Below are 12,500 nucleotides of genomic sequence, written 5' to 3' on the forward strand. Positions count from 1 at the left end.
ATACCATCTAGTGATGGGGGGAAATCATACCATCTAGTGATGGGGGAAATCATACCATCTAGTGATGGGGGGGGGGGGAATCATACCATCTAGTGAAGGGAGGAAATCATACCATCTAGTGATGGGAGGAAATCATACCATCTAGTGATGGGGGGAAATCATACCATCTAGTGATGGGGAAATCATACCATCTAGTGATGGGTGGGGAATCATACCATCTAGTGATGGGGGAAATCATACCATCTAGTGATGGGGGAAATCATACCATCTAGTGATGGGGGGAAATCATACCATCTAGTGATGGGGAGAAATCATACCATCTAGTGATGGGGGAAATCATACCATCTAGTGATGGGGAAATCATACCATCTAATGAAGGGGGAAAATCATACCATCTAGTGATGGGGAAATCATACCATCGAGTGATGGGGAGAAATCATACCATCTAGTGATGTGGGAAATCATACCATCTAGTGATGGGGGAAATCATACCATCTAGTGATGGGGGGGAAATCATACCATCTAGTGATGGGGAAATCATACCATCTAATGAAGGGGGGAAATCATACCATCTAGTGATGGGGAAATCATACCATCTAGTGATGGGGAGAAATCATACCATCTAGTGATGTGGGAAATCATACCATCTAGTGATGGGGGGGGGGGGAAATCATACCATCTAGTGATGGGGGAAATCATACCATCTAGTGATGGGGGAAATCATACCATCTAGTGATGGGGGGGGGGGGAAATCATACCATCTAGTGATGGGGGGAAATCATACCATCTAGGATTGGGGGGAAATCATACCATCTAGTGATGGGGAAATCATACCATCTAATGAAGGGGGGAAATCATACCATCTAGTGATGGGGGAAATCACACCATCTAGTGATGGGAGGAAATCATACCATCTAGTGATGGGGGGGAAATCATACCATCTAGTGATGGGGGAAATCATACCATCTAGTGATGGGGGGGAAATCATACCATCTAGTGATGGGGGGAAATCATACCATCTAGTGATGGGGGGGAAATCATACCATCTAGTGATGGGGGGAAATCATACCATCTAGGATTGGGGGGAAATCATACCATCTAGTGATGGGGAAATCATACCATCTAATGAAGGGGGGAAATCATACCATCTAGTGATGGGGAAATCATACCATCTAGTGATGGGGGAAATCACACCATCTAGTGATGGGGGAAATCATACCATCTAGTGATGGGAGGAAATCATACCATCTAGTGATGGGGGAAATCATACCATCTAGTGATGGGGGGAAATCATACCATCTAGTGATGGGGGAAATCATACAATCTAGTGATGGGGGAGAAATCATACCATCTAGTGAGGGGGGGTCTATCATACCATCTAGTGATGGGGGGAATCATACCATCTAGTGATGGGGGGAAATCATACAATCTAGTGATGGGGGGAAATCATTCCATCTAGTGATGGGGGAAATCATACCATCTAGTGATGGGGGGAAATCATACCATCTAGTGATGGGGGAAATCATACCATCTAGTGATGGGGGGGAAATCATACCATCTAGTGGTGGGGGGGAAATCATACCATCTAGTGATGTGGGGGGGGGGGGGAGAAATCATAACATCTAGTGATGGGGGGAAATCATACCATCTAGTGATGGAGGGAAATCATACCATCTAGTGATGGGGGGAAATCATTCCATCTAGTGATGGGGGAAATCATACCATCTAGTGATGGGGGAAATCATACCATCTAGTGATGGGGGGAAATCATACCATCTAGTGACGGGGGAAATCATACCATCTAGTGATGGGGGGAAATCATACCATTTAGTGATGGGGGGAAATCATATCATCTAGTGATGGGGAGAAATCATACCATCTAGTGATGGGGGGAAATCATATCATCTAGTGATGGGGAGAAATCATACCATCTAGTGATGGGGGAAATCATACCATCTAGTGATGGGGGGAAATCATACCATCTAGTGATGGGGGGGAAATCATACCATCTAGTGGTGGGGGGGAAATCATACCATCTAGTGATGGAGGGGGGAATCATACCATCTAGTGATGGGGGAAATCATACCATCTAGTGATGGGGGGGAAATCATACCATCTAGTGGTGGGGGGAAATCATTCCATCTAGTGATGGGGGAAATCATACCATCTAGTGATGGGGGAAATCATACCATCTAGTGATGGGGAGAAATCATACCATCTAGTGATGGGGGAAATCATACCATCTAGTGATGGGGAAATCATACCATCTAGTGATGGGGGAGAAATCATACCATCTAGTGAGGGGGGGTATATCATACCATCTAGTGATGGGGGGAATCATACCATCTAGTGATGGGGGGAATCATACCATCTAGTGATGGGGGGAAATCATACCATCTAGTGATGGGGGGAAATCATTCCATCTAGTGATGGGGGAAATCATACCATCTAGTGATGGGGGGAAATCATACCATCTAGTGATGGGGGGAAATCATACCATCTAGTGATGGGGGAAATCATACCATCTAGTGATGGGGGGGAAATCATACCATCTAGTGGTGGGGGGGAAATCATACCATCTAGTGATGGGGGGGGGGGGAAATCATACCATCTAGTGATGGGGGAAATCATACCATCTAGTGATGGAGGGAAATCATACCATCTAGTGATGGGGGGAAATCATTCCATCTAGTGATGGGGGAAATCATACCATCTAGTGATGGGGGGAAATCATACCATCTAGTGATGGGGGAAATCATACCATCTAGTGATGGGGGAAATCATACCATCTAGTGATGGGGGGAAATCATACCATCTAGTGATGGGGGGAAATCATATCATCTAGTGATGGGGAGAAATCATACCATCTAGTGATGGGGGAAATCATACCATCTAGTGAAGGGGGGAAATCATACCATCTAGTGATGGGGGGGAAATCATACCATCTAGTGGTGGGGGGGAAATCATACCATCTAGTGATGGGGGGGGGGGAATCATACCATCTAGTGATGGGGGAAATCATACCATCTAGTGATGGGGGAAATCATACCATCTAGAGATGGGGGGAAATCATTCCATCTAGTGATGGGGGAAATCATACCATCTAGTGATGGGGGAAATCATACCATCTAGTGATGGGGAAATCATACCATCTAGTGATGGGGGGAAATCATATCATCTAGTGATGGGGAAATCATACCATCTAATGAAGGGGGGAAATCATACCATCTAGTGATGGGGGAAATCACACCATCTAGTGATGGGAGGAAATCATACCATCTAGTGATGGGGGAAATCATACCATCTAGTGATGGGAGGAAATCATACCATCTAGTGATGGGGGAAATCATACCATCTAGTGATGGGGGGAAATCATACCATCTAGTGATGGGAGGAAATCATACCATCTAGTGATGGGGGAAATCATACAATCTAGTGATGGGGGTGGGGGGGGGAAATCATACCATCTAGTGATGGGGGGAAATCATACCATCTAGGATTGGGGAGAAATCATACCATCTAGTGATGTGGGAAATCATACCATCTAGTGATGGGGGGGGGGGGGGGGGGGGGGAAATCATACCATCTAGTGATGGGGGAAATCATACCATCTAGTGATGGGGGAAATCATACCATCTAGTGATGGGGGGGAAATCATACCATCTAGTGATGGGGGGAAATCATACCATCTAGGATTGGGGGGAAATCATACCATCTAGTGATGGGGAAATCATACCATCTAATGAAGGGGGGAAATCATACCATCTAGTGATGGGGAAATCATACCATCTAGTGATGGGGGAAATCACACCATCTAGTGATGGGAGGAAATCATACCATCTAGTGATGGGGGAAATCATACCATCTAGTGATGGGAGGAAATCATACCATCTAGTGATGGGGGAAATCATACCATCTAGTGATGGGGGGAAATCATACCATCTAGTGATGGGGGAAATCATACAATCTAGTGATGGGGGAGAAATCATACCATCTAGTGAGGGGGGGTCTATCATACCATCTAGTGATGGGGGGAATCATACCATCTAGTGATGGGGGAAATCATACCATCTAGTGATGGGGGGGAAATCATACCATCTAGTGGTGGGGGGGAAATCATACCATCTGGTGATGTGGGGGGGGGGGGGGGGGGGGGAAATCATAACATCTAGTGATGGGGGAAATCATACCATCTAGTGATGGAGGGAAATCATACCATCTAGTGATGGGGGGAAATCATTCCATCTAGTGATGGGGGAAATCATACCATCTAGTGATGGGGGAAATCATACCATCTAGTGATGGGGGGAAATCATACCATCTAGTGACGGGGGAAATCATACCATCTAGTGATGGGGGGGAAATCATACCATCTAGTGGTGGGGGGGAAATCATACCATCTAGTGATGGAGGGGGGAATCATACCATCTAGTGATGGGGGAAATCATACCATCTAGTGATGGGGGGGAAATCATACCATCTAGTGGTGGGGGGAAATCATTCCATCTAGTGATGGGGGAAATCATACCATCTAGTGATGGGGGAAATCATACCATCTAGTGATGGGGAGAAATCATACCATCTAGTGATGGGGGAAATCATACCATCTAGTGATGGGGAAATCATACCATCTAGTGATGGGGGAGAAATCATACCATCTAGTGAGGGGGGGTATATCATACCATCTAGTGATGGGGGGAATCATACCATCTAGTGATGGGGGGAATCATACCATCTAGTGATGGGGGGAAATCATACCATCTAGTGATGGGGGGAAATCATTCCATCTAGTGATGGGGGAAATCATACCATCTAGTGATGGGGGGAAATCATACCATCTAGTGATGGGGGGAAATCATACCATCTAGTGATGGGGGAAATAATACCATCTAGTGATGGGGGGGAAATCATACCATCTAGTGGTGGGGGGGAAATCATACCATCTAGTGATGGGGGGGGGGGGGGAAATCATACCATCTAGTGATGGGGGAAATCATACCATCTAGTGATGGAGGGAAATCATACCATCTAGTGATGGGGGGAAATCATTCCATCTAGTGATGGGGGAAATCATACCATCTAGTGATGGGGGGAAATCATACCATCTAGTGATGGGGGAAATCATACCATCTAGTGATGGGGGAAATCATACCATCTAGTGATGGGGGGAAATCATACCATCTAGTGATGGGGGGAAATCATATCATCTAGTGATGGGGAGAAATCATACCATCTAGTGATGGGGGAAATCATACCATCTAGTGATGGGGGGAAATCATACCATCTAGTGATGGGGGGGAAATCATACCATCTAGTGGTGGGGGGGAAATCATACCATCTAGTGATGGGGGGGGGGGGAATCATACCATCTAGTGATGGGGGAAATCATACCATCTAGTGATGGGGGAAATCATACCATCTAGAGATGGGGGGAAATCATTCCATCTAGTGATGGGGGAAATCATACCATCTAGTGATGGGGGAAATCATACCATCTAGTGATGGGGAAATCATACCATCTAGTGATGGGGGGAAATCATATCATCTAGTGATGGGGAGAAATCATACCATCTAGTGATGGGGAAATCATACCATCTAGTGATGGGGGGAAATCATATCATCTAGTGACGGGGAGAAATCATACCATCTAGTGATGGGGGGAAATCATACCATCTAGTGATGGGGGGAAATCATACCATCTAGTGATGGGGGGAAATCATACCATCTAGTGATGGGGGGGAAATCATACCATCTAGTGATGGGAGGAAATCATACCATCTAGTGATGGGGGGAAATCATACCATCTAGTGATGGGGGGGAAATCATACCATCTAGTGATGGGGAAAATCATACCATCTAGTGATGGGGAAATCATACCATCTAGTGATGGGGGGAAATCATACCATCTAGTGATGGGGGAGAAATCATACCATCTAGTGATGGGGGGGGAAATCATACCATCTAGTGATGGGGGGGAAATCATACCATCTAGTGATGGGGGGAAATCATACCATCTAGTGATGGGGGAAATCATACCATCTAGTGATGGGGGGAAATCATACCATTTAGTGATGGGGGGAAATCATACCATCTAGTGATGGGGAATGAGGTCTCTCAGTATGGTGATAATATGGTATGTTGATAATATGGTATGGTGAGGTCTCTCAGTATGGTGGTAATATGGTATGGTGATAATATGGTATGGTGATAATATGGTATGGTGATAATATGGTATGCTGATAATATGGTATGGTGATAATATTGTATGGTAATAGTATGGTATGGTGATAATATGGTATGGTGAGGTCCCTCAGTATGGTGATAATATGGTATGGAGAGGTCTCTCAGTATGGTGATAATATGGTATGGGGATAATATGGTATGGTGATAATATGGTATGGTGATAATATGGTATGGTGATAATATGGTATGGTGATAATATGGTATGGTGATAATATGGTGAGGTGATAATATGGTATGGTGGTAATATGGTATGGTGATAATATGGTATGGTGATAATATGGTATGGTGATAATATGGTATGGTGATAATATGGTATGGTGAGGTCTCTCAGTATGGTGATAATATGGTATGGTGATAATATGGTATGGTGAGGTCTCTCAGTATGGTGATAATATGGTATGGTGATAATATGGTACGGTGATAATATGGTATGGTGGTAATATGGTATGGTGATAATATGGTATGGTGATAATATGGTATGGTGATGTCTCTCAGTATGGTGATAATATGGTACGGTGATAATATGGTATGGTGATAACATGGTACGGTGAGGTCTCTGGCTATTCCCAGCCCCTAACACCCAGTCCCCAACACCCAGCCCCTAACACCCAGCCCCCAACACCCAGCCCCTAACACCCAGCCCCCAACACCCAGCCCCCAACACCCAGCCCTATCCCAGCCCTATCCCCAGCCCTATCCCCAGCCCTATTCTCAGCCCTATGACCAGCCCTATAACCAGCCCTATACCAATCCCTATTCCCAGCCCTATCCCCAGCCCTATCCCCAGCCCTATTCCCAGCCCTATAACCAACCCTATACCCAGCCCTATTCCCAGCCCTATCCCCAGCCCTATACCCAGCCCTATAACCAGCCCTATTCCCAGCCCTATTCCCAGCCCTATAACCAGCCCTATAACCAACCCTATTCCCAGCCCTATAACCAGCCCTATTCCCAGCCCTATAACCAACCCTATTCCCAGCCCTATAACCAACCCTATTCCCAGCCCTATAACCAGCCCTATTCCCAGCCCTATAACCAACCCTATTCCCAGCCCTATAACCAGCCCTATTCCCAGCCCTATAACCAACCCTATTCCCAGCCCTATAACCAGCCCTATTCCCAGCCCTATAACCAGCCCTATTCCCAGCCCTATAACCAGCCCTATTCCCAGCCCTATAACCAGCCCTATCCCCAGCCCTATAACCAACCCTATCCCCAGCCCTATAACCAACCCTATTCCCAGCCCTATAACCAGCCCTATTCCCAGCCCTATCCCCAGCCCTATCCCCAGCCCTATAACCAACCCTATTCCCAGCCCTATAACCAACCCTATTCCCAGACCTATAACCAACCCTATTCCCAGCCCTATAACCAGCCCTATAACCAGCCCTATTCCCAGCCCTATAACCAACCCTATTCCCAGCCCTATCCCCAGCCCTATAACCAGCCCTATTCCCAGCCCTATAACCAACCCTATTCCCAGCCCTATAACCAACCCTATTCCCAGCCCTATTCCCAGCCCTATACCCAGCCCTATAACCAACCCTATTCCCAGCCCTATTCCCAGCCCTATACCCAGCCCTATAACCAGCCCTATTCCCAGCCCTATTCCCAGCCCTATAACCAGCCCTATAACCAGCCCTATTCCCAGCCCTATACCCAGCCCTATAACCAGCCCTATAACCAGCCCTATAACCAGCCCTATTCCCAGCCCTATAACCAGCCCTATAACCAGCCCTATTCCCAGCCCTATACCCAGCCCTATAACCAGCCCTATTCCCAGCCCTATCCCCAGCCCTATCCCCAGCCCTATAACCAACCCTATTCCCAGCCCTATAACCAACCCTATTCCCAACCCTATTCCCAGCCCTATAACCAGCCCTATTCCCAGCCCTATAACCAGCCCTATTCCCAGCCCTATAACCAACCCTATTCCCAGCCCTATCCCCAGCCCTATAACCAGCCCTATTCCCAGACCTATAACCAACCCTATTCCCAGCCCTATAACTAGCCCTATTCCCAGCCCTATAACCAACCCTATTCCCAGCCCTATAACCAACCCTATCCCCAGCCCTATCCCCAGCCCTATTCCCAGCCCTAAGACCAGCCCTATCCCCAACCCTATTCCCAGCCCTATCCCCAGCCCTATGACCAGCCCTATCCCCAGATATGTGGGATGTGATATTTGAGGAAACAAACCAACTAAATGAAGAGTTATAACTCATGTATAAATCACTAGTCACAACAAACAGACAAGGGCTTCTGTGGTCAATTCTGATAACAGCAAGGCTCCATTCTGATGATCTACCCTTCTCCCAAAGTGTGCACTTGTACACTCCCCCTCTGGTGTTAGGAATATGTTTGGAGTGTAGGAGTGCACACTCCTGGAGAAGGGTAGGCGATGGGAACACACTGACAACTCACCTCTTCTTGTCAGGGATCAAGGCACACTCAGAGATGTTGGACAGATGTCCTCTCTCAAACACCAACAGCGCGGCGCCACTCTCCGTGTCCTTCAGAAGCAGACATGCAATGTGTGGCCCTAATGGCACCCTATTCCCTACAGAGTGCACTACTCTTGACCAGAGCCCTATAGGTCTTGGTCAGAAGTAGTGCACTATATAGGGAATACGGGTGCTATTTAGGCCACGGATATATCATATAGTTCAGGTTCATACCTATGGGCCAGACAATAATCTTTCAACATGAATATATATTAATAAAAAATAAGACAGACATCTACAGCCAGGAGTGGAACACGATCCACATAAACACTGAGATGGATTAGGTGTGTGACATCACACAGACAGGAAATAGACAGACACACAGACAGGAAATAACAGACACACAGACAGGAAATAACAGACACACAGACAGGAAATAGACAGACACACAGACAGGAAATAACAGACACACAGACAGGAAATAGACAGACACACAGACAGGAAATAACAGACACACAGACAGGAAATAGACAGACACACAGACAGGAAATAGACAGACACACAGACTGGAAATAACAGACACACAGACAGGAAATAGACAGACACACAGACAGGAAATAGACAGACACACAGACCGGAAATAACAGACACACAGACCAGAAATAACAGACACACAGACAGGAAATAGACAGACACACAGACAGGAAATAACAGACACACAGACAGGAAATAACAGACACACAGACAGGAAATAGACAAACACACAGACAGGAAATAGACAGACACATAGACAGGAAATAGACAGACACACAGACAGGAAATAACAGACACACAGACAGGAAATAGACAGACACACAGACAGGAAATAGACAGACACAGACAGGAAATAGACAGACACACAGACAGGAAATAGACAGACACAGACAGGAAATAGACAGACACACAGACAGGAAATAGACAGACACACAGACAGGAAATAACAGACAAACAGACAGGAAATAGACAGACACACAGACAGGAAATAACAGACCTTGTAACTGCCTTGAGATGTTTACGTCTGTATTAATTAACACACCGACTCCCAAATGGATACATATTCCCTGCACACCAAAAGTTGGGCACTAAATAGGGAATAGTGGTCATAAGTAGTGCACTATATAGGGAATAGTGGTCATAAGTAGTGCACTATATAGGGAATAGTGGTCATAAGTAGTGCACTATATAGGGAATAGTGGTTATAAGTAGTGCACTATATAGGGAATAGTGGTTATAAGTAGTGCACTATATAGGGAATAGTGGTCATAAGTAGTGCACTATATAGGGAATAGTGGTCATAAGTAGTGCACTATATAGGGAATAGTGGTTATAAGTAGTGCACTATATAGGGAATAGTGGTCATAAGTAGTGCACTATATAGGGAATAGTGGTCATAAGTAGTGCACTATATAGGGAATAGTGGTTATAAGTAGTGCACTATATAGGGAATAGTGGTTATAAGTAGTGCACTATATAGGGAATAGTGGTTATAAGTAGTGCACTACATAGGGAAGTGTTCCATTTGGGAAGCAGTCCTAGTGTTTGGTGGACCTACCCACAGAGTGGCCGTCTTGTCGTGGGAACTGGTCAGGACTTTGGTGTCGTCAAAGCAGAAGTGGCAGCCGGTGACAGCATCTGTGTGACCCCTCAGCACCTTGATAGGAATCTGAAGAGGCACGGAGAATCAAGCCCCATTTCACATCTTCATTACATCATGATGGGGGTCTGAAGAGGCACGGAGAACCAAGCCCCATCTCACATCTCCATTCCATCATGATGGGAATCTGAAGAGGCACGGAGAATCAAGCCCCATTTCACATCTTCATTCCATCATGAAGGGGGTCTGAAGAGGCACGGAGAACCAAGCCCCATCTCACATCTCCATTCCACATAGTAATAGTATTTGGGCCCAGTTGTTTCCCTAGCACTGTTTCAACACGCTAACGTTTTAGCATTTGTGGCACAAATCTCATTCAAGTCATGGGACTGATATTAGCATTTTTCAAATTGTCCAAATCATCTGAAACTATCTAAAATTGTATTGTGAAAGCACAACAAAAGTCACTTATATATTTTTTGAACACGACTAAAGCATCGCAGTAATGTTAATGATAATGTTAATAATCATAATTTAAGACAATAGCCGAGGTCTGTTCTTTCTGTTCTAAAACGACAGCTTAATTAATGACCCATCTGTTGAGATGTCTTGGTCATAATTGCTATGCTTGGCCACCAGCCAGATGTATAGCAGGAGGGCTTTCACGCAGCATTTCCTAGCCTGGGCCCAGATCTGTTTGTGCTCTTGCCAACTCATTGTCAAGACAAGCATGTTTGTCATGAGTGGTAAGGAGCTGGGCATGATAGCACAAACAGACTGGCACTCAAGTGTTTCCATGTTTAAAGGAAACAGTTTTCAGTTAAAAGCTTGCTGTCTAGTAGGCTAAGTTGCCATCACTCATCCCTGTTATTGTCAGTGTTATGACACAGGTGCAACACAATTAATTATGTATAGCTATGTGAATAGCTGTTAGCTTGACTTGCTAACGTTAACTATTAGCTGACCAATCACTCATTCACGTTTGTAGTTTTAAAAACAGTTTACAGGGAAATAGCTGCACACTATTACAGCACATAACCCAGCTAGCTAGCTGCTCTAGGATGAGCTATGAACATGAAGGCTATTCAACTCATCCCCTCTCTCCCCAGCTAGCTACCTGCTACCTGGGCAGCTAGCTAACTGATACCTGGGGAGCTAGCTACCTGCTACCTGGGCAGCTAGCTAACTGATACCTGGGGAGCTAGCTACCTGCTACCTGGGCAGCTAGCTAACTGATACCTGGGGAGCTAGCTACCTGCTACCTGGGCAGCTAGCTAACTGATACCTGGGGAGCTAGCTACCTGCTACCTGGGCAGCTAGCTACCTGAGACCTGGGCAGCTAGCTAACTGATACCTGGGGAGCTAGCTAGCTGAGACCTGGGCAACAAGCTACCTGCTACCTGGGCAGCTAGCTAACTGATACCTGGGGAGCTAGCTAACTGATACCTGGGCAGCTAGCTAACTGATACCTGGGGAGCTAGCTAGCTGAGACCTGGGCAACAAGCTACCTGCTACCTGGGCAGCTAGCTAGCTGAGACCTGGGCAGCTAGCTAACTGATACCGGGGCAGCTAGCTAACTGATACCTGGGCAGCTAGCTAACTGATACCTGGGGAGCTAGCTAGCTGAGACCTGGGCAGCTAGCTAACTGATACCTGGGGAGCTAGCTAACTGATACCTGGGGAGCTAGCTAACTGATACCTGGGGAGCTAGCTAGCTGAGACCTGGGCAGCTAGCTAGCTGATACCTGGGCAGCTAGCTACCTGGGCTAGCTCCTGATGTTCCCACACCGAGGCTCTTCTCTTCTCCACATCCTTCTCCTCTTTCCCTTCATCAATGGTCTCATCAAGTGACAAAGGGTCGATATTTCTCCAAGTCATTTTGTCCAGGAAACGAAATGTATTTCTCTACGTTAGGTATTTCATTGTTTTGGGGTAAAAGTATCTAGCTACTGTAGCTAACAGGTCAGTCAGAGTAACCAACGTTGTCCAAAGTTTGCTTTGCCAGTCAGTGCGTTCCCATAGCGACGGCCAGGCATCAGGAGCACTGAGTTTGGTGTGACTGAGATGGATAACAATCTGAAATGTGCAGACTACACACACGGACAGACATTTTTTATATATATATATACATACATACATATACAACAGTATTACTTTCGTCCGTCACCCTAGCCCCTACC

The 12,500-nt window shown here is 46.1% G+C and overlaps 1 protein-coding gene across 1 annotated transcript in view; it reads right to left on the reverse strand.

The window, feature by feature from the left end:
* Positions 1 to 12,394, reverse strand: part of LOC110512044 (WD repeat-containing protein 88-like) — a 15,222-nt gene extending 2,828 nt beyond the window's left edge. Inside the window, exons 1-3 of the mRNA XM_036981814.1 lie at positions 12,082 to 12,394; positions 10,279 to 10,389; positions 8,668 to 8,756 (exon numbers count right to left, since the gene is read on the reverse strand). Coding sequence (XP_036837709.1) covers positions 8,668 to 8,756; positions 10,279 to 10,389; positions 12,082 to 12,198 — 317 coding nt within the window. The 5' untranslated portion in view covers positions 12,199 to 12,394. The remainder of the gene's footprint in view (positions 1 to 8,667; positions 8,757 to 10,278; positions 10,390 to 12,081) is intronic.
* Between the last annotated feature and the right edge of the window lie 106 nt (positions 12,395 to 12,500).

This window comes from Oncorhynchus mykiss, chromosome 6 (assembly GCF_013265735.2).
Source record: "Oncorhynchus mykiss isolate Arlee chromosome 6, USDA_OmykA_1.1, whole genome shotgun sequence".
In the NCBI taxonomy this organism is placed as follows: domain Eukaryota; kingdom Metazoa; phylum Chordata; class Actinopteri; order Salmoniformes; family Salmonidae; genus Oncorhynchus; species Oncorhynchus mykiss.